This window comes from Puma concolor, chromosome C2 (assembly GCF_028749965.1).
Source record: "Puma concolor isolate L17-30 chromosome C2, mPumCon1.1.hap2, whole genome shotgun sequence".
Lineage (NCBI taxonomy): Eukaryota > Metazoa > Chordata > Mammalia > Carnivora > Felidae > Puma > Puma concolor.
In genome coordinates, this window is record NC_141675.1 from 142,207,761 (window position 1) to 142,228,703 (window position 20,943).

At 38.4% G+C, this 20,943-nt stretch overlaps 2 protein-coding genes across 5 annotated transcripts in view; one reads left to right on the forward strand and one right to left on the reverse strand.

Annotated features, from left to right (window-relative positions):
* Positions 1 to 20,943, forward strand: part of LOC112850414 (uncharacterized) — a 327,008-nt gene that overhangs the window by 235,710 nt on the left and 70,355 nt on the right. The window lies entirely within an intron of this gene.
* Positions 1 to 20,943, reverse strand: part of CYYR1 (cysteine and tyrosine rich 1) — a 108,683-nt gene that overhangs the window by 10,742 nt on the left and 76,998 nt on the right. The window contains exon 3 of the mRNA XM_025913489.2: positions 6,173 to 6,330. Coding sequence (XP_025769274.2) covers positions 6,173 to 6,330 — 158 coding nt within the window. The remainder of the gene's footprint in view (positions 1 to 6,172; positions 6,331 to 20,943) is intronic.

The window sequence follows — 20,943 nt, forward strand, 5'->3', positions numbered from 1 at the left end:
ATTATCTTTCTCCACATCATGACTTCTATTAGCATTGTTGATGATTTCAACATTCATGTGTTGAAGTAATTTCTAGCCCCAAGATGGAGCTTACTTCTGCCCAGGGTGCTATGGCAGCAAACCAAAGCTTAGATAACCGTCATGTCCCTACGAAGCTCCACTTGACCTGGAACTTAGTAGATCCAGTCAGCTAATCCCCAAACCCCAAGCCAACTCTGGGCTCTATACTTACTTCCTGTTCCTTCTCACTCCAAACAAGGTTTATGCGGCAGCCAATCAGATATTTCCTATTTTTCTCTTCTTTGTTCTTTATTTTTTTATCCTCTAAAAGCTCCCTTCCTTCCACCTATTTTGCAGCTTTCTGCATGAAGACTGTCCACTTCATGAAGTGTTAAACAGTATTTTTAACACTTGAACTTTTTTGCCTGCAAAAATCTTTTTCTCACCCTTGCTGTAACCAATAACGGAATGGTACGTATGTAAATCTGACCGCGACTCTTTACCTTTCTAGAATGCGCATGCCAACATATCTTGAACTTCACCTAGATTTCCAGTTTCACTGATGACATTTAAAAAAGTTAATTTAAACTGGGGGCACCTGGGTGGCGCAGTCGGTTAAGCGTCCGACTTCAGCCAGGTCACGATCTCGCGCTCCGTGAGTTCGAGCCCCGCGTCGGGCTCTGGGCTGATGGCTCAGAGCCTGGAGTCTGTTTCTGATTCTGTGTCTCCCTCTCTCTCTGCCCCTCCCCCATTCATGCTCTGTCTCTCTCTGTCCCAAAAAAAATAAGTAAACGTTAAAAAAAAAAATTTTTAAACTGATGTCACCTCTTTCCTGTCTTCCTATCTTTCTTTATTAAGCTTAGATTTATCATCCATCAGTAAAATTATTTCTGTGCATTTATCAACTTTCTTATCTCTTTTTCTCCCCATTGCCTGATAAATCTCCAATCTTGATTAAATTCAACATTTTGGCTCTCCCAGACTGGTACCTAGGAGCTTAAAGTGGCTAGAGAAAAATGAACAATTAAAACAACTGATTTCACTTTCAAGGAATGACTATATTCTTAAGTGTGGAAACCCTTGGCATTGCTTGGAAATTATGTATTTCTTTAGGTATTTCCCTGCCCCTCTGAGATTCCTTAACTATAAACATCTCCTCAACCCACTTTCAGAACAAGACTTGTTTCTAATTTCTGTAAGAATATAGGCACAATCAGAAGATACTATCCTCCTATCACCAAATCCTTTGATAAGTATATGAAAGTCTTTGTGTGTTCAGTGCAAATACTAATAAGGTTACCCTCATTTGTGAATTCAATGATGCAAATAGATTTTTGATTTCTTTTTTTGAATGTTTAATTACTTTAAAAGAGAGAGACGGCATGGGAGGGACAAAGGGAGAGGGGAGAGAGCAGGTTCCACTCAGCACAGGACTGGACACAAGCCTTCATCTCATGAACTGTGAGATCATGACCTGAGCTGAAATCAAGAGTTGGCCGCTTAAACAGCTAAGTCACTCAGGTGCCCCTAGAGTTTTGAGTTTTTTAAAATTCTTTAAAAGCTTTATTTATTTATTTTGAGAAAGAGAGAGCATGAGCAGGGGAAGGGCAGAGAGAGGGAGAGAAAGTATCCCAAGCAGGCTCTGCACTGTCAGTGCAGAGCTTGATGCGGGGCTTGAACTCACAAACCGTGAGATCATGACCTGAGCCGAAATTTAATCGACTAAACCTGCCAGACACCCTAGAGTTTTGATTTCTTAATGAAATATTTCCAGGAGATTTTAAAGACCATAAGTCAGTTATTTTATAGAATGCTTCTCAACTTGGCTTTGTCAGATTTTTTTTTTTCATGCTTAGATTCAAGCTGTAAACTTTCAACAGAATCCTACACATATACAATTGTGTCATCTTCAGAGTAACTAATACCCAAAGGTGCAAGATGTCCATCTGTCCTTTTTTGGTGACTTTACTGGCTGGTCAAGATGTTGTTTGATTTCTCTACTGTCTGGTTTCTATCTTTCCCCTTATAACTAGCAGCAAACTTGGGAGCAGATACTTGCAAATGTCCTGCCCCCCTGCAGCCTCTTCCCCCAGATTCAGCATCATTAATGACTCTTGTCCCAAACATTTTTTTTTTAAGGTTTATTTGTTTATTTTGAGAGAGGGAGAGAGGAGCATGGAGGGGCAGAGACAGAGGGGAAGAGAGAGAATCCCAAGCAGGCTCCACACTGTCATTGCAGAGCCAATGTGGGACTCAAACCCACGAACCATGAGACTATGACCTGAGCCGAAACCAAGAGTTGGCTGCCTAATCTACTGAGCCACACAAGCACCCCCAAACTTTTCTTATGATGGTTTTAAAAATGATGATTTTTTCCAATTCCACAACCCCTTTCTACATGTATCCTTTGTCATTTTTCTGTTTGCAAGAACTTCCCCCTCCTTTTCCACTGTTTACCCAAATCAGTCTGTCTATCTATCTATCTATCTATCTATCTATCTATCTATCTATCATCTATTAGGCAATCAGCAGGGGACTCAACAATATACTTCAGATCTCAGATTTCTTGATAGCATTGAAATTCCTTGCTTTCCTTTTGTTGATTTTTATATCTTTGCAAAGCCTTCTGTTGTGGTCTTTCTGTATTCTTTTCTTTCAAGTGTGTATCATCCAAACCTATTTTTAAAAACAGGGTTAGCACGATCACTTTCCTTTGCTCACAATGAAGTTCTGGAAGGTAGTGGAAGTTATAAGACTTGACAAATAATTGTAATTAAACTGGACACTGTTCACTCTACCCAACATGGCAGGAACAAAAACTATTTTGGAAGTTCATTGTCCAACAAAGTATCGGGGGTAGCAGACTACCTTTTCTCAGTAATCTCTCTAGTGCACAGAAATAGCATTCACTGCAGGTGTCCTCACTGAGCCCTTTCAGCAAGGAATAAGATGACCTTGGCCAAATTATTTTCTACTCATGCATGTGGCCCGCAGGCTGTAGGACTATACAATAAATTGGGTGGTTGCCTCATTTATCACAAGGTTATTTAATTACTGTGAGGAAAAATATGTAATATGTCTACAGATGAAAGATTTTGAAAAGCATTCAATACTACTCTGTGTGTTTTCCTATCTCTTAAGTAAAAGCTTAATTAGTTACTTTGTGAAGGAAATGAGAAGTGATCAAGCACATTATGTCTGTGAAGACCTAGCCTTTTTGCAGTAAAAATGCTTCCACCATAAGGTTTATTATGTTTCTCACGGTATTCGGTTCCCAGAACAATGCATTTACTGAAAATGCAACATGCTGTCGTGATCTGCCAGAATATATGATGCCATTCAAAAACATGTATCCATGCATGAAATAGAAACTTCAAACCCGAGAAAACATAAGCCCTCACATTCAAATATTTTGTATTTTACATTCTACTTTTATAAAAAATATTAAAAAAAATTTTTTTACATTTATTTATTTTTGATAGAGAGAGAGAACAAGTGGGGAAGGGGCAGGGAGAGAAGGAGACACAGAATCTGAAGCAGGCTCCAGGCTCCGAGCTGTCAGCACGGAGCCTGATGCGGGGCTCGAACTCACAGACCACGAGATATGACCTGAGCCGAAGTCGGATGCTTAACTGACTGAGCCACCCAGGTGCCCCCCAAAATATTTTTTAATGTTTTAAAATGTTTAATGTTTAATTTAAGCTTTTTTTGGTCAAGCAAAAGTGTATCTGGGGGCTCCTGCGCTGCTCAGTTTGGTTGAGTGTCCAACTTTGGCTCAGGTCATGATCTCCCAGTTCCTGAGTTTGAGCCCCACGTCGGGCTCTGTGCTGAGAGATCGGAGCCTGGAGCCTGCTTCGGATCCTATGTCTCCCTCTCTCTCTGACCCTACCCCACTTTCTCTCTCTCTCTCTCTCTCTCTCTCTCTCTCTCTCTCTCTCTCTCTCAAAGATAAATAAACATTAAGAATTTTTTTTTTTAAAGTGTATCTGGAATATTATCTACAGAGGGCTTCTCCTTGTCTTCTTTCTAGTTAATGTCTCTCTCTGACTCCTCTCTGTTCTCTTGAGTTATGGGCTGACCAGGTAAAAACAGGGAGATGTGAAGAATAAAAAACAACCCCCCCCTTTTCTCCCCTTTCCTCGAGTTCTAACATCATTACACTAATCCCATCAAAATTTTTACTAGGTTGGAAAGAATCCACATTGTGAATTGCTTTTGTGTGAGTAAAAGCTACATATTCCAGGGTGGAATTTAAAGTAAATTCTCTAGGTTTTTGTATATAACTACATCAGATCTTTTTTTTTTAATTTTTTTTTCCCCCACGTTTTTTTTTTTTTTTTTTTTTTTGGTTTTTTTTTTTTGTTTTTTTTGGTTTTTTTTTGGGACAGAGAGAGACAGAGCATGAACGGGGGAGGGGCAGAGAGAGAGGGAGACACAGAATCGGAAACAGGCTCCAGGCTCCGAGCCATCAGCCCAGAGCCTGACACGGGGCTCGAACTCACGGACCGCGAGATCGTGACCTGGCTGAAGTCAGACGCTTAACCGACTGCGCCACCTAGGCGCCCCTATAACTACATCAGATCTTGTCATGAGTGGTGTTCCTCTCTTGTTCAACTACATCTGTTTAAATGGCCATTATGTGCCAGTCCCGGTATTATACTTGGGATCGAGTGGTGAACAGAATAGACAATGATTTCTTCTTCGTGGAGCTAATATTCTAGAAGGAGGGGATGGACAATAAACAGTAAATATAACAATGAGATAAACTATATGGTATCTTAGAAGATTAAAAGTACTCTGGGGGAAAAAAAAACTGGGTAGAACAAGGACACAATGGGGAGGGACACAATACACTCTTAAATGGAGTGGGCAGAGCAGCCCTCAGTCAGGAGGTGATTTTTGAGCAAAGAGTTGAATTGAGTGCGGGAGTCCATGTTCTAGGCAAAGCCCTAAGATGGGAGTGTGCCCTGTTGTGTTCACAGAGCACACGGAGCATGTTTCTGTGTTCAAGGAAGAGTGTGACTAGAGCCAGAGTGGCAAGAGGGAGTGGAGAACGAAATGACGTCAGACAAATAAAAAGAGGAGCCAGTTCATGCATTACCTTCTAGCCCCCAGTCAGGAATTTGCCATTTACTTTGGCTAAAATGAGGAACCCCTGGCTTTGACTGTTCCTCTGGAGAGGGTGCCCCGAGGTACCCTCTTTTCTAAAGGAGCTGAGAGGGCGCCTGGGTGGCTCAGTTGGTTAAGCGTCCGACTTCAGCTCAGGTCATGATCTCACACTCCGTGGGTTCGAGCCCTGCGTCGGGCTTTGTTCTGAAAGCTCAAAGCCTGGAGCCTGCTTCAGATTCTGTGTCTCCCTCTCTCTCTGCCCCTCCCCTGCTCATGCTTTGTCTCTCTCTGTCCCAAAAATAATAAAACAAACATTAAAAAAATAAAAATAAATAAAGGAGCTGAGAAAGAACATACAGTGGATGGGAAATTATCTTTTTAAGAATGTATTACATTTAAAACTTGACTCCTTTTTATATGTCAAAATGTACATATATAGACTGACTTAGAAAACTCTACTGTGTAATCACCTAATGTAAAATGGATTCTTTGGTTATAGAGTCATATGTATTCAATATGTTTATATGTAGAACTTCTAGCAGATTCTTGTCAAATACCTGTCAAATTATTAATGTATTACCTTTGCTGAGAATTTTCTTTGGTGAGAAGTTTGCTATTATGTTAAGAGGGTTTTCCTTGCATAAAGAGGACACGTAAAAACTTTAGTTAATACTTTTCCTTAAGACATACATACCTACTAGGTCAGATGCCAGTTTGTTAAGACATGTCACTTACACTTTCTCTAGAATTATTTGTCAGAACTCTGCCTGGTAGACACAGTGGGCGTGAATTGTCTAATTCTCTTAACTCCGGCTGATTGGGAATTGCAGTCAATGAGACAGGCATTAAAAATACGAATACCTTCAGATGTGAGGTAGATTTTCTTACTTGGACCTAATTAATCTCCATTGAAAGTTAGAGCTTCAATCTACGTTAATTTAGAAATGCCCTACCTTCTTGGAGATGATTGTGGTGACCTCTTCAATGTTTCCTCTCTCCAAGGCATAGAGCATAACTAACAAATCTGACTCTTCCTTCAGAAGGAGTAAGCGATTGTGCTTACCAGGGTAGGAGGAGATGGCATTGATGTGGGTGGTCCTGATGACGCCCACCCGGGTCCCACGGTTGTTTTTCATGCACATGCAGATACATATGGCAATCCCCGCAATGACCCCCATGATGAATACAATTCCAAACACGATGCCAGCAATTGCGGTGCCCCTAAAAAAGAAAAACAAAAGTACATTTGTTGAAAAGGCTCAAAAGTCTTTCAAATACAGCTCCATGACTATGTGACTAATGCTCCTTTACAAATCTTCTTAAGGATAATGTTAAAAAAAAAAAAAAAAGATAATTCCCTGAATCAGTCAAGTGAGTAGTCTTGTGTATTTCAATAGATAGGAAAACGTTATAAGCCGTCAGGGAATCCTCTTTCAGTACAGTGAAACTATCATTCAGATTCTGGTTTTAAAAATCCATATATTTATACGAAACACAATTATCCAGATATGCTCTCGAAAACAATAATTAAAAAAACATTCTGCTGTGTACTTAAGCAGCAAAGGATTTACCTATTGTCTGAGTACACATTTACTGAAAACAATTTGATAAATACCAAAATATTAAAGAAAATTTAACGTTTATCTTTATTAAAACTCTTCACAAAGTAGAACTGGGATTTTTTTTTTTTCTTAACAAAACAGAGAAAACCAAACCAAACTTTTCTTTTTAAGTTTATTTATTTATTTTTGAGACAGAGCGAAAGAGAGCATGAGCTGGGGAGGGGCAGAGAGAGAGAGGGAGACACAGAATCCAAAGCAGGCTCCAGGCTCTGAGCTGTCAGCCCAGAGCCCAATGCGGGGCTCGAACCCACGAACTGTGAGATCATGACCTGAGCTGAAGTTGGACGCTCAACTGACTGAGCCACCCAGGTGCCCCCAAACCAAACAGTTTTAAAAAATTATTCAGAAAACAGTTACGACAAACAATATTCTCATTAAATTTGGAAACAATGCGACACCTTTGTTCTTTAACGTTATGTTTTTCTCTGGAAGGCTTTTATCTCTCACAACAAAATCATAGAAGGGAAAAATACCGCATGAAAAAATCACCATTATCATTATGTGCACACAGTATGATTTGTCAGAGTCTACATTTGTCCACATTTTGGAAAGTAATGGGGAAATCTTTGTGAAAAGGTAAATTTTCAACAGGCAGCATCATTTCTAGCAATGATTTCTGAAGAAATACAGCATGTGTGGGCACAAATAATGTAACAAGGGTATTTCTCAATGTGTTGTTGCTAATAACAAAATATCAGAAGCACCTTAATATCCATATCAAGAAAATTACAAAAAGAAAAAAAATGTAATACACCAGAGAATGAATCCTATATAGTGACTTAAAAAGGTGAAGAGGTCCACATGGGTTGGGGTGAAATGTTCATGGTACATGGTTAACTTAATACTACAAGTGAAAAGGCAAATATTCGCAGAATACCAGTATTGACAGATGATTGCAAGGAGAAAATTATATTTTTATATTTCAAAATTTTGAATGTATATCTAAAGATTTATTTTAAACATATGGGATTGGTGCCTGGGTGGCTCAGTTAAGCGTCCGGATTGTCATTTTGGCTCAGGTCATAATCTCACAATTTCCTGAGTTCGAGGCTTACGTAGGGCTCTGCACCGAGAGCATGGAACCTAATTGGGATTCTCTCTCTCTCTCTCTCTCTCTCTCTCTCTCTCTCTCTCTGCACTGTCTCTGTCTCTCTCAAAATAAATAAATAGACTTTAAACAAAAAACGATGTATAGACATGGGACAATAAAGAAAAATTTCACTTTCTAATTTGGGTAACTCCCCAGAAGTAACCATTTCAACTCTTTCAAACATTGTTTTAGTACCTTTCATCTTATTTCTCATTAATACAGTTACATTCCTTTATTTTTTTTAAATGTTTATTCATTTGAGAGAAAGGAGAGAGAGAGCATGCACAAGTGGGGGAGGGGCAGAGAGAGAGAGAGAGAGAGAGAGAGAGAGAGAATCCCAAGCAGGCTCCAACATGTCAGTACAGAGCCAGATGAGGGCCTTGAACCCACGAACTGTGATTTCATGACCTGAGCCGAAATCAGTAGTCAGACGCTCAACGGACTTGAGCCACCTAGGCGCCCCTTTATTTTTATGGATTATCTATTGGCTCCTCTTAGAAGTATTTGGGAATTTCGATCCCACAGACAAACTTTATCCATGGTTAAATCAGTCATCAGTATTGACATTTACCATGACATTGCTTACTGCTGAGTCAAGCAAGGTACATTGGTAACTTTCATCTTATACTTACTTTGTTTATGGAATTTCCATGAGTTCCCATCTTTCCATATGTGTGTTGCTATTAGCCCCCACCCCCAAATTCTTAAGAAAATTTTCAAACAGTTATCAGAAGTTGTTAGCATTTTCTTTTCACTAGTATTCTGAAGTTGCATAATGTGCTTGGATTTTTTTATAAATTATTTTTCCAGTCCCTTAGGATTTTTCATGTCTGGAGACTCATTCTTCAGTTCTTAAAATTGTTCCATAAATGGATGATTTCCGTTCCACCATTTTATGTGTTTCTCTTTCTGGAAGCTTTTTCTGAAATAACTTCCAGGATAACTTCTTTAAGTTTTCTGATCTCTGTTTTCTTGAACTACTTTCTGGGGAACTTCATTGGCTTTACCTTCCAAAGTTTCATTGAATTTTCAGGTGTCATATTTTTAATTTCTGGATGCTCTATCTTATCGTCCATTGCACCCACCCCCTTATTGTATAATGCCTTGTTTTCCTTTCATGGATATAGTTTCTTCTAATCTCTGAAGGTACAAATAGATGCTCAACCAACTTGAGCACCCAGGCGCCCCTTTATTTTCATGTATTATCTATTGGCTCCTCTTATAAGAATGGTGTACAATGATGTATAATTTTTTGAAATGTTCTCTTCTACACTTTGCATTTCTTCCGTCCTGTTTAGGTTCCTTTTTATGGATTATTTTGATCTGTTTCATGTTTGGCATTTTCCTTAAATGTCTGGTGATCCTGAATTTTCTGCTCTTTAAAAAAGAAGCACTGATTAGCTGCTTGAAAGTTCAGTGTGGAAGGCTACCATTGGACAGATGAAATCCACGGTGTAAGAGCACCCATAGTTTTTTCTTTGGGGCTGTTCATGGTGCCCAATGAACAGGATCCTCCAATGTTATGTATGAGGCAGCCTGACACTTTCTTGGAGCCTAGAGTTTTGCCTATAAGGGCATGAACTTCCACAAATCCTTGTGCTTTTAACTTAGAGACTGCATCCCACTCTGCTGCGACAGTGGAACCATTCAAAATTAGTCTTCAGTAACATAATTTTTGTGCTTCAAAAGAATGATTTCTAAAGCCAGACTGCCCGGGGTTCCAGCTGTAGCTGAGCAACCTTGGGCAAGTTGCTGAATGCCCCCCACCCACCTAGTTTTCTTACTAATTAAACGGAGGTCAGCCTGGTAATTATCTGACTCTTTTTTCAGATTTCATATCACGAAATATCTGTACTCCTGGACTCATTTGCCAGATATATATCTGGCATATTTTCATGCCATATAAATATCTATCCTATACTTTTATTTATTTAGTTAGTTATTTCATTAGTTTTTGAGAGAGAGAGTGTGGGCATGATAATCGGGAGGGACAGAGGAAGAGTAAGAGAGAGAATCTTAAGAAGGCTCAACACTGGGTGTGGAGGGCTTGATCGCACAACTGTGAGATCATGACCTGAGCCAAAATCAAGAGTGGGCAATGCTTAACTCCCTGAGTCACGCAGGCATCCCTCTATCCTTTTTTATCCTATACTTTGTTTCTATCCTATAATCTGTCCTAGACTTTTCTAAGACAGGTCTGTGATTCTCGTCCCAAACCCTTGAGGCCAGATATTTCTCTTAAATCAGAAATTTTAAGATTTTGTAAAGGGAATATAGTACATACACCATATATTGTAGGATACTTCTTCCAGGGCCAGCATCCCGAGCACATACACATTTACATTTCCTTAAAAACATTTTTTTATGTTTTTATTTTATTTATTTCAGAAGAGAGAGAGAGAGAGCACCAGCAGGGGAGGGGCAGAGAGAGAGGGAGACACAGAATCTGAAGCAGGCTCCAGGCTGTGAGCTGTCAGCACAGAACCTGATGTGGGCCTCGAACCCACAAACTGTGAGATCATGACCTGAGTGAAGTCAGATGCTTAGCTGACTGAGCCACCCAGGCACCCCCACATTTACATTTCTGCAGTAAAGGTGAGAATATTTTTTTAAGTTTATTAATTGATTATGAGAGACACAGAGAGAGAGAGAGAGAGAGAGAGAGAGAGGCTGAGAGAGAGGGAAAGAGAAACCCACGCAGACTCTGAGATGTTAGCGCAGAGCCTGACGCACCGTGAGCTCATGCTCTGAGCCAAAATCAGGAGTCAGACGCTTAACCAACTGAGTCACCCAGGCGCCCCAGTAAAGGTGAGGAGATACATATATTTGTCATTGTTTTGTTTGGAGGATTTCAGAACTGCAGATCAGGAATTGTGAACATGTATTTGTTCTTTTCAGAAGAGATTTCCTTTTTATGACTTTTCCCGCTCTTAAAAAACAGAATGCCACTAATAATTCCAATAGACTCCAATAGACTTCTTTAAAATATTCCTACATGTTGAGGCACCTGTGCTGCTCAGTCGGTTAAGCTTCTGACACTTGATTTCAGCTCAGGTCATGATCTCGTGGTTTGTGGGATTGAGCCCCGCATGGGGCTCCACATTTGCAATGTGGAGCCTGCTTGGGATTCTCTCTCCTCTCTCTTTGCCCCTCCCCTGCTCATGTACACACACTCTCTCCCTCTCTCAAAATAAATAATAAGCATAAAAAAGTAAAATAAAATATTCCTACATGCATCTTAACTTTGTTAGTAAATTATGAAAGCAGAATGTGAGATGTATTTGGATGTGCTGTTATTAGTACTTAAAGAATGACAGAGTCTAACAATTTAATACATAAGTCTTTTCAAAAAAGAAAGACTTATCAAAGGAAATAATTTGAAATAAGTAAACCAAAAGTCATCTGGAAACCTTTTTATTGTAATTTTGAAGTCCAAATAAGATTGATTTGGTGGGCTTAATTTATGCTTCAGAAGTAATCAATGGCCCAATTATTCAGGCATAGAGTTTCCGAAATAAGTGTTATGGAAGCTGTTAAGATATCAAGTTGGTACATATTTATATTCATTAATTCATTTTTTAAACAGAGGAAAGTAGAAAATTAGTCACATTTTGTTTTCTTGTCAGCAGCTCCAGCAAAAGTGCCTGTGAGGTCAATACTGAGGGTGCAACTAATGTGTTAAATGAGGTTTCTGATTAAATCATGATTTTGGTGTCCTTGATCTTTTGACACCCATTAGCAACTGTAAATTAGTTATTAAAGACATGGCAAGTAAAACATTTATAGCATTATTTACTCCATTATTAATTAAGAGAAACAATAAACAAGCAGTAACCTTCTGGCACATAAATAATTTGGTTTCGTCAACTGTCGGAAAGAGAGAAGCTATTCGTGTGAGAAATTGGGCATCATAAAATCTTGAAAAAAGTGTAGGGAATGTACTTTTTTTTGGAAGAATGGACTGCCACGTGTACATATTTTCCTTTTTAAGCTTTTATTTTGAAATAGTTATAGATTCCTAGAAAGTTGTAAAAATAGTACGGAGAGATCCTTGTGTCTCTTCCGCCCGGTGGCTACAGTACAACATCAAAATCAGGAAGGTGACATTAGGATGAAGTGTGTGCATAGTTCTGTGTCATTTTAACACAGGCAAAGATCATGCAGTCACTATGGCAAGCAAATATTTTGCCCACAAATATTTTCCCCGTGCTGTTTCTTTATAGTTAGACCCATCTCCCTCCTCCCCACCGTTAATAACTGCTCAAATCACTAGTCTGTTCTCCATTTTTACAACTTTGTCATTTCAAGAGTGTTATGCAAATGGAGTCACGTAGTGTATCACCTTTTGAGATGGACTTTTTTTTACTGAGCATAATACCCTTGGAGCCCATCCTAGCTTTTGTGCATACCAATGCATTCCTTTTTATCATTAAGTAGTATTTCATGGTATGGATATAACACAGTTTGGTTATCCAGGACCTATTGTTGGGCATTTTGGTTATTTCCAGTTTTGGCTTTTGCAAATAAAACTGCCATGGACAATCAGGTACAGGTTTTTGTGTGGGCATAAGTATTCATGTTTCTGGGATAAATGCCCCAAAGTGGGATTGCTGGGTTATTTGAAAAGTATATGTTCAATTTTAAAAGATACAGCCAAAGTATTTTCCTGAAGGGCTGTACTATTTTACATTCCTACCACCAGAGTATGAGACATCCAGTTTCTCTACATCCCTGCCAGCATTTGGTATTGTCATTATTTTGTATTTTAGTTTTTTTTTAATAGGCGTGTAGTGGTATCTCATTGTGATCTTAACTTACATTCCCTAATGGCTGAGGGCAGGGATATAAACATCTTTTTGTGGGCTTAGTTACCATCTGTGTATTGTCTTTTTTTTAAAAAATATTTATTTATTTTTGGAAGAGTGCAAGCAGGGGAGGGGCAGAAAGACAGGGACAAAGGATCTGAAGCGAGCTCTGGGCTGACAGCCTAACAGCAGCGAGTCTGATATGGGGCTTGAACTCACAAATCGTGAGATCATGACTTGAGCTGAAGTCGGACACTCAACTGAGTGAGCCCTGCGGGGGGCCCCCTATCTGTGGATTTATTTTTCAGTGAAATATCTCTTCATGTCTTTTATTCATGTTCTAGTTGGATTGTTTGTGTTTTTACTATTGAACTTTTAAGAATTCTTCATAAATTCTGGATAGAAGTCTTTTATCAGATATATACTTTGCAAATATTTTCTCAGTCTGTATTTTGTCTTTCCATCCTCTTAACAGTCTTCTGCGGAGAAAAAATATTACTTTTTAAATTTTTTTTTTTTTTTAAATGTTTATTTATTTTTTTGGGACAGAGAGAGACAGAGCATGAACGGGGGAGGGGCAGAGAGAGAGGGAGACACAGAATCAGAAACAGGGTCCAGGCTCTGAGCCATCAGCCCAGAGCCCGACGCGGGGCTCGAACTCACGGACCGCGAGATCGTGACCTGGCTGAAGTCGGACGCTTAACCGACTGCGCCACCCAGGCACCCCGAAAAAATATTACTTTTAATAAAGTCCAGTTTTTCAATTTTTTCTTTAATAGATTAAGCTTTTGGTGTCGTGCCTATGAATTCTTCACCAAGCCCAAAGTTCTGAAGACTTCTTCTATGTTTCTTTCTAAAAGATTTATTAGATTTATGTTTGACATTTAAACCTATGGTCCATTTTGGTTTAATTTTTGGATAAGGTGTCAGGTTGAGGTTGAGGGTAATTTTTTTGCCCATGGATAGCCATCCAACTGCTCCAGTACCATTGATTGAAAACACTATCCTTCCCCCATTGCATTGTTTTTGTACCTTTCTAAAAAATTAGTTGGCCCTGGGGCGCCTGGGTGGCTCAGCCAGTTAAGCGTCCAATTTTGGCTCAGGTCATGATCTCACAGTTTGTGGGTTCGAGCCCCGTGTCAGGCTCTGTGCTGACAGCTCAGAGCCTGGAGCCTGCTTCGGATTCTGTGTCTCCCTCTCTCTCTCTGCCCCTCCCCTGACTCATGCTCTGTCTCTCTCAAAAATAAATAAACATTAAAAAAAAATAGTTGGCCATGCTTATTTGGGACTATTTCTGGGGTTTATTTTTCTGTTGTTGAATAGGGTGTTTGGTAAATGATTAGATTCAGCTGGTTGATGATGTCCAGTTCTTCTGTATCCTAGTTGATTTTCTGTCTAGTTATTCTACTAATTGATGAGGGAGGATGTTGAAGGCTCCAACTATACTAAATATTTGTCTGTTTCTCCCTTCATTTTCATCAGTTTTGCGCCATGTATTTTGTAGCTCTTCTGTTGGGTTTGGGCTCCCATTTGACCTTTACTGGTAGATGTTAGGATGGGGCTGTATTTGTTTCCTTTGTGGTTTTGTAGTCAAATTGTTATTGTCTAAAAGATTTCTGTCTTGCGAGGCTGCCTCTTTACTGGTGCCGCGGCTGGAAAGATTAGGCTTTTGTTGGGGCTTTTATTGTATGTGTCCACTGGTGTTTCTGGGTTGCCGGTTACCTCCAAGTCTGGGATAAATGAGTCAAGAGAAAACACAAGGAATTCACTCTTGTGTTCTTTAGGCATGGGAATCCTAGCTGCTCTAGCACCTTCTCTTCACCTTTCAAACTTTTCTTGTTTGTTTTATAAATAACATCTAGGGTTTTCAAGTTGTGCTTAGAGGGAAGAATAGGAAAAAGTAGGTCCAGTCAGGCAATGGGGCTTTGAGAAATAAAATACTGCCCCAAAAGGTAATTGTTTAAAATTATAAAGTGATTTTTTTAAAGCGAAATATAGAAACACCTTTTTAGAAGAGACGAAATGTGATAAATATCTTTAAAGATATAGCTGTTAATTTAGGCTGGCGGGGCAAAAATCGTGTGTCATTGACATACATATATGATTCCAAACCTTTTCCTGTGCATATTAGAGGTGCTCAAAAAATCTTTAATAAATCAATGAATGAAGCTATCTCACATTTATTTAACTGTGATGGAAATATCACCTATAAAATTCTTTCCCTGTAATGAAAGTATTTCTTTGTGTAATTGAAACGCAATTGACCTACAATGTGCCATTAGTTTCAAGTGGTCAACGTAATGATTAGCTAACTCTGTGGTTTTGCTACACTCAAGAGTAGCTGCAACCTGTCGCCATACCACGTTATTGCAGGGCTACTGACTATATTCCCTATGTTGTGCCTTTCATCCCCCTATCCATTCCATAACTGGAAGCCTGTGTCTCCCCTTCCCTTCGTTTACTTTGTCCACTCCTCATCCCCCTCCCCTCTGGCAACCATCAGATTGTTCTCTGTAGTTATAGGTCTGATTCTGCTTTTTTTGGCCTGAGGTTCATTTGTTTTGTTTTTTTTTTAGAGTCCACATATGAGTAAGATCATACGGTATTTGTCTTTCTCAGTCTGACTTACTTCGCTTAGCAGAATATTCTCGAGGTCCATCCGTATTGTTGCAAATGACAAGGTTTTACCTTTTCTTGTGGCTGAGTAATATTTCATTGTATGTATATGTATGTACATATATACATTAATATATCAAATAGGTAATATTTATTATATACAATATGTATCAATATAAAAATTATATATATTTTAAAGAATTTCATACTATTTTCATACAGTGGCCACACTAACAGTGCACAAGGGTTCCTTTGCCTCTACATTCTCGCCAACACTTCTATTTCTTCTCTTTTTGGCAATGGCAGTTCTGACAGGTGTAAGGTGATGATAACTCACATGGCTGATTAGTGAATGATTAGTGACACTGAGCATCTCTTCATGTGTCTGTTGGCCATCTGTAATGTAATGGAAGTATTTCTTACTGGCATTTCTTTATTATTAAATTAAACCTGAAAGGGCAGTTTTCTTGAGAAAAGAAAATGCTGTTAATTTTTAATATTTTAAAAAATTTTTGATGCTATTAATTTTTTAAATTTTAACTTCTGATTTCTGGATTATAAAGCACAATTTGAGGGACCACTGGGTGGCTCAGTTGGTTGGGCGTCCGACTTCAGCTCGGGTCATGATCTCATGTTCGTGGGTTCGAGCCCCATATCGGGCTCTGTGCTGACAGTTCAGGGCCTGGAGCCTGCTTCAGATGCTGTGTCTCATTCTCTCTCTGCCCCTAAACTGCTCATGCTCTCTCTCTCTCTTTCTCTCAAAACTAAATAAACATTAAAAAAATTTTTTTAAAGCACAATTTGGATAAATATGTATGCAAAGACAATTTTCTGTTTTCAGGAGACTACTGCAAAACCTTTCATGAATTCTAAAAAAAATTTCAGAAATAATTATCTTCTCATGGTATTGAATAATTCTGTAAGCTTAGTACTAAACAAAAACATTCAGTTTTCTTGGTTATATACAACAATCAATAGGCAAAAATCCAAGTTTGTTAAAGCAAATTATTTTTTTAATTGTTCATTTTAATCATTTATTATAGTGAATGCTGTTTTACTCAGCCTAGTCCCACAGTAGGCAAACTAAGGCCATGCCTAGTTGTTTTAGCAAATAAAAGTTTTACTGGAACAAAGCCCAACCCATCTGTTTACATGTTGTCTGACTGGTTTGGTGCTCTAATGTCAAAGTTGAACAGTTGTGAGACCACATGGTCTATAAAGTCTAAAATAGTTACTCTCACCTGTTACAGAAAAAGTATACTGATGTCTGATTTAATTCACTTGCGAATAAATTAATGTTGGTTTTTCCTAGATGACTTTTTCTAAAACGTTATGCCACTAATGATATTGTAACAAAGCAAGTGGTTGCATAGGCCGGGCAATTTGTACTGAAGATCTAACAGTCTATGGTATTTGGAAGATCTTTTAATTCTATTAATTAGAAACTCATGAGAGTTGCCAAGTTTGAATATACTTTTTGATTACCCCTACTGATATTTACCGTAGTTCATTTCTGTTGCTACTTCAATACAAAAATTACTCCTGCTTTGTGGTATAATAAAAAAAATAAATAAATAAACATTTGGTCTGGTCCCAGGGTCCTGGCATACAGCTCTTCAAACCCTTAGAATCTACAGAGTGATAAAAGTGTCTTTTGTTTGCTAATGAGATCACTGGTAGCTGGAGGCCCCTAGACAGCTATAAGAAGAGGGCTGATCTCTAGAAAAAGTCCTAAGCACTATTAATGGGTTGGAACTTTCAGCTCTACTTCTGACCTCGGAGAAAGAGGCCTGGGGCTGCAAATTAGTTAATCACCAATGACCAGTGATTTAATCATGCATGCACAGGGAGACCTCCAAAAAAACCCCTACGTGACGGGTTCAGAGAGCTTCTGGGTTGGTGAGCACAAGATAATGCTGTAGAAGGGGGAGTATCTAAAAAGTGCTTGAAGTTCTGGAAGCTCCATGCCCCACCTCCCCCCAGACCTTGCACTATGCAGCTCTTTCATTTGCTGTCCTGTATTGTATCCTTTATGGTAAGCTGGTAATTCCAAGTAAAGTGTTTTCCTGAGTCCTGTGAATTCTAGCATTGATTCAACCCCGAAGGAGGAGGCTGTGGGAATCCCTGACTTTACAGCCACGTCAGATGGAAGTGTGGGTAACCCGGGAACGTGATACTGGTGACTGGCATCTGAAATGAGAACAGTCTTGTGGGACTGAGTCCTTAAACCTGTGGAGTCTGACGCCAACTCAGGGACTTAGTGTCAGAATTGAGCTGAACTGTAGGACACTCCGTTGATAGGAGAAGTGATTCCTGTCAGGAGGAAAGACACCCCACATGCTTCCTTCTCTGTTCTCCAAAATATTTGCAAATGCCTATTAGTGTGTATTGTTTAACTCCATGGGTAGATACTGACCACCTGCTGATAATGAAAAACTTTTGAATGAAATTATAGATTGAAAATCTGTACCAAAATGAGACTTTATAATTAAGATATTGGGGCGCCTGGGTGGCGCAGTCGGTTAAGCGTCCGACTTCAGCCAGGTCATGATCTCGCGGCCCGTGAGTTCGAGCCCCGCGTCGGGCTCTGGGCTGATGGCTCAGAGCCTGGAGCCTATTTCCGATTCTGTGTCTCCCTCTCTCTCTGCCCCTCCCCCATTCATGCTCTGTCTCTCTCTGTCCCAAAAATAAATAAACGTTGAAAAAAAAAATTATAATTAAGATATTAAATGTATCTGTAGTGGCTCTAATGATACTATAAATCTGTGGTCTATAACAAGGCTCAGAGATAATATATTTCATTCCATAAATAGCTTTTCATAAGTAAAAAAGATTCTCATAATGTTGCCATTGGCACAGTAATACTTACGACACACTTTTAGGGTCAGCACTGTTATCTAGCAACTTAATACAGATTATCTTGACATGGTTTTACAATTAAATAATGTTTGCGGTAAATAGTAGATATGAAAAAATACCACTGTGATATTTCTCTTCTTCTCTGACATAACCAACTTACAAATGCATTTTATAAAACAGCATAATACAAAGGACAAATGAATATTCTATGCAATAATCTAATAACACCAGTCTCAATAAAATAAGATAATAAAAAGGGCCACAGAAATATCCGATGCCCATACAAGATACAGGCAGAGCTACAGAATATTTCCATTAGGAGAAACTTTGCATATGGACGAAAGAGTTTTTAAGAAGTACATGAAAAATAAGGGAGAGACAATTTTTAGAAGAGGGAGTTTTCTGGGGAAAAAATGACCACGATTTCAAAAGAATAAACTTAAAATGGCCTCATCTCCTATTACAATGAAAATTTATAAGTGAAACAGAGGCCCTCTTTATTAAAGAAGGGACTACTAAATAATCCTATTTGTTTATGGTGATCCATATGCAATGAATTAAAGCAAAGAAAAAAATATCCCAACTGTAGTGCTGAAAGTAAAATGCACATGTGGACAGAATAAAGTTTGGCAAAATTTTTTCCTCAATCTATTATTGCATTTGCTCAATAACTGTTCTTTTATCCAATGCATTAAAATATTGTGGTATAATATTTTCATGTCCAGAAGTCTTTAAAACCAATATTTTATTCTAAATGTATTGCCAATCGATAAGGTATAGGATTTAGTAAAATTCTGAACTGCTTAATTTAAAAATGATGCATTTTCTTGCTTTGATAAGTTATTACAGAATGTTTAGAAAGAAAAACAAACCCAATGGAGTATGGTTTTCAATATTAAAAATATTTAGTTCTGTAATTTCCATTAATTACAAGAGGACCCCAGAACTACATATATCTATGTTTATATCTGTCTCTCTCTAGACAGCTACACGTACACCTATAATATAATAAAGAATTTATATATTCTCTTATATATAAATCAATCAGAATATATAAATCAGATATATATATCTGATATAAATATATAAATAAATATATACAGATATATTTATATCTGATATAAATATATAAATATTTACAGAATATATAAATCAAGTAAGACTACTATAATTTCAAATGGTTAAAGCATGACCAAATATTGTTATAACCCCATATGTAAAATGCTTATTTTAGGAGGGTAGAAACATCAATCCATAAGATTCTCCCAATTAAGTCTATGTTACTTGCAAAAAAAATCCTGTAAAATTCAGATATGCTCAAGATAATTTATTTTGCCTTTTATCATGCTAATCTTCTTTACTAACTTCATTCAAATTATCCTTTTGGGAGAGGTGGTTTACCGGTAACTTCTCTGTTATCATCATAGTCAAATTAGAACCTAGGGGCGTCTGGGCGGCTCAGGCAGTTAAGTGTCCAACTTTGGCTCAGGTCACGATCTCACAGTTTGTGAGTTCGAGCCCCACACTGGGCTCTGTGCTGACAGCTCAGAGCCTGGAGCCTGCTTCGGATTCTGTGTCTCCCTCTCTCTCTGCCCCTCTCCCACTTGCGGTCTGTCTCTCCCCCCCCCCCCCCCCCGCCCACGCCCTCGCAAAAATAAAATAAGCCCTAAAAAATTAAAAACAAAATTAGAAACTAATGTTTCTCTGTATATGTGCTGCCAAAGTGAGCACAATGTTTCCCTACATGAATAAATCTACCTAATCTCCTGACTCAATCCTGTAGTAGAGAGTTGTCTACTTCAGTATTTGTTCTGTTTGTTTCCCTTAATAAAAGAACTCTTGCCGGTTAACTCATGCCTACCTGAAATAAATACTATTGCTTACCTCCCTGATTCTTAAAGCTGGTCTTTTTTTATGTGATAAAGTTCTGGAAAAGTAAGTTGTAAGTAAAATATTTTGTGACATCTCTCAAGAAACCTCCTTAAAAAATTGCTTGAATGGGTTTTTTGTCCCTCCATCCTACCCTCCATCTGTCCTGCTTTCTGAAATGAAGACAGCCCTCCTCGGGATGGAGGTTTGAAGGAGATGCTGTATCAGCCTTGAATTGCTTATCTCTGGATTTCATGAGAGAGAAAGAAATGCCTTAAAAAAATTATTAAAACCTTTGTTATTTCACTTTGTGTGTGTGTGTGTGTTTTGTGTGTGTGACACAATCCTTGACCCAAGCTTACATAATACAGATCCTTTGCCAAGATTAGCATACAGTATAAAGAAAAAGAAAACTTCAATATGGAAGAGCAGTTTTAAATAGCATACAGGTACTCTGACATCCCCGTGAAAAAGTTCCAAAAAAGCATGTCAAAACCAAGAAAGCATGAGAGACTACATCCAACTTCTATTAAATTGGGATCATTCATCTTGCATCTTATATACAGCTAAATTTTAATGATTCAGTGAGAGACCTTCAAGAAATCACTACAATGCCTCGATGTCAAAGAGAATACAAAATGAGAATGACAAATGATCTTGAATGTGTTGTGACTGGTAGGGTGATCTACACAATAACATTTTATCACTGGAGTTCAATGGTAAATGATTTGACCGATGAAGAAAGCAAGAATAATTCAAACCAGAAGATACCCTTTGAGGATTGGTTGCTTTTCAGTTATCTCCACTGACCAAATTTTCTGAACAAGTTCCCCATACCTATATTAGATTTATGAAGTAAGTTCAATGAAGATCAAATGCATATAATAAAATAATAGTAATATTGATAATAACGGTTATTTATAAATTTGACTTTCATTTAGGAAAACAGCAATCTGATTGAAGATTCCCTAAA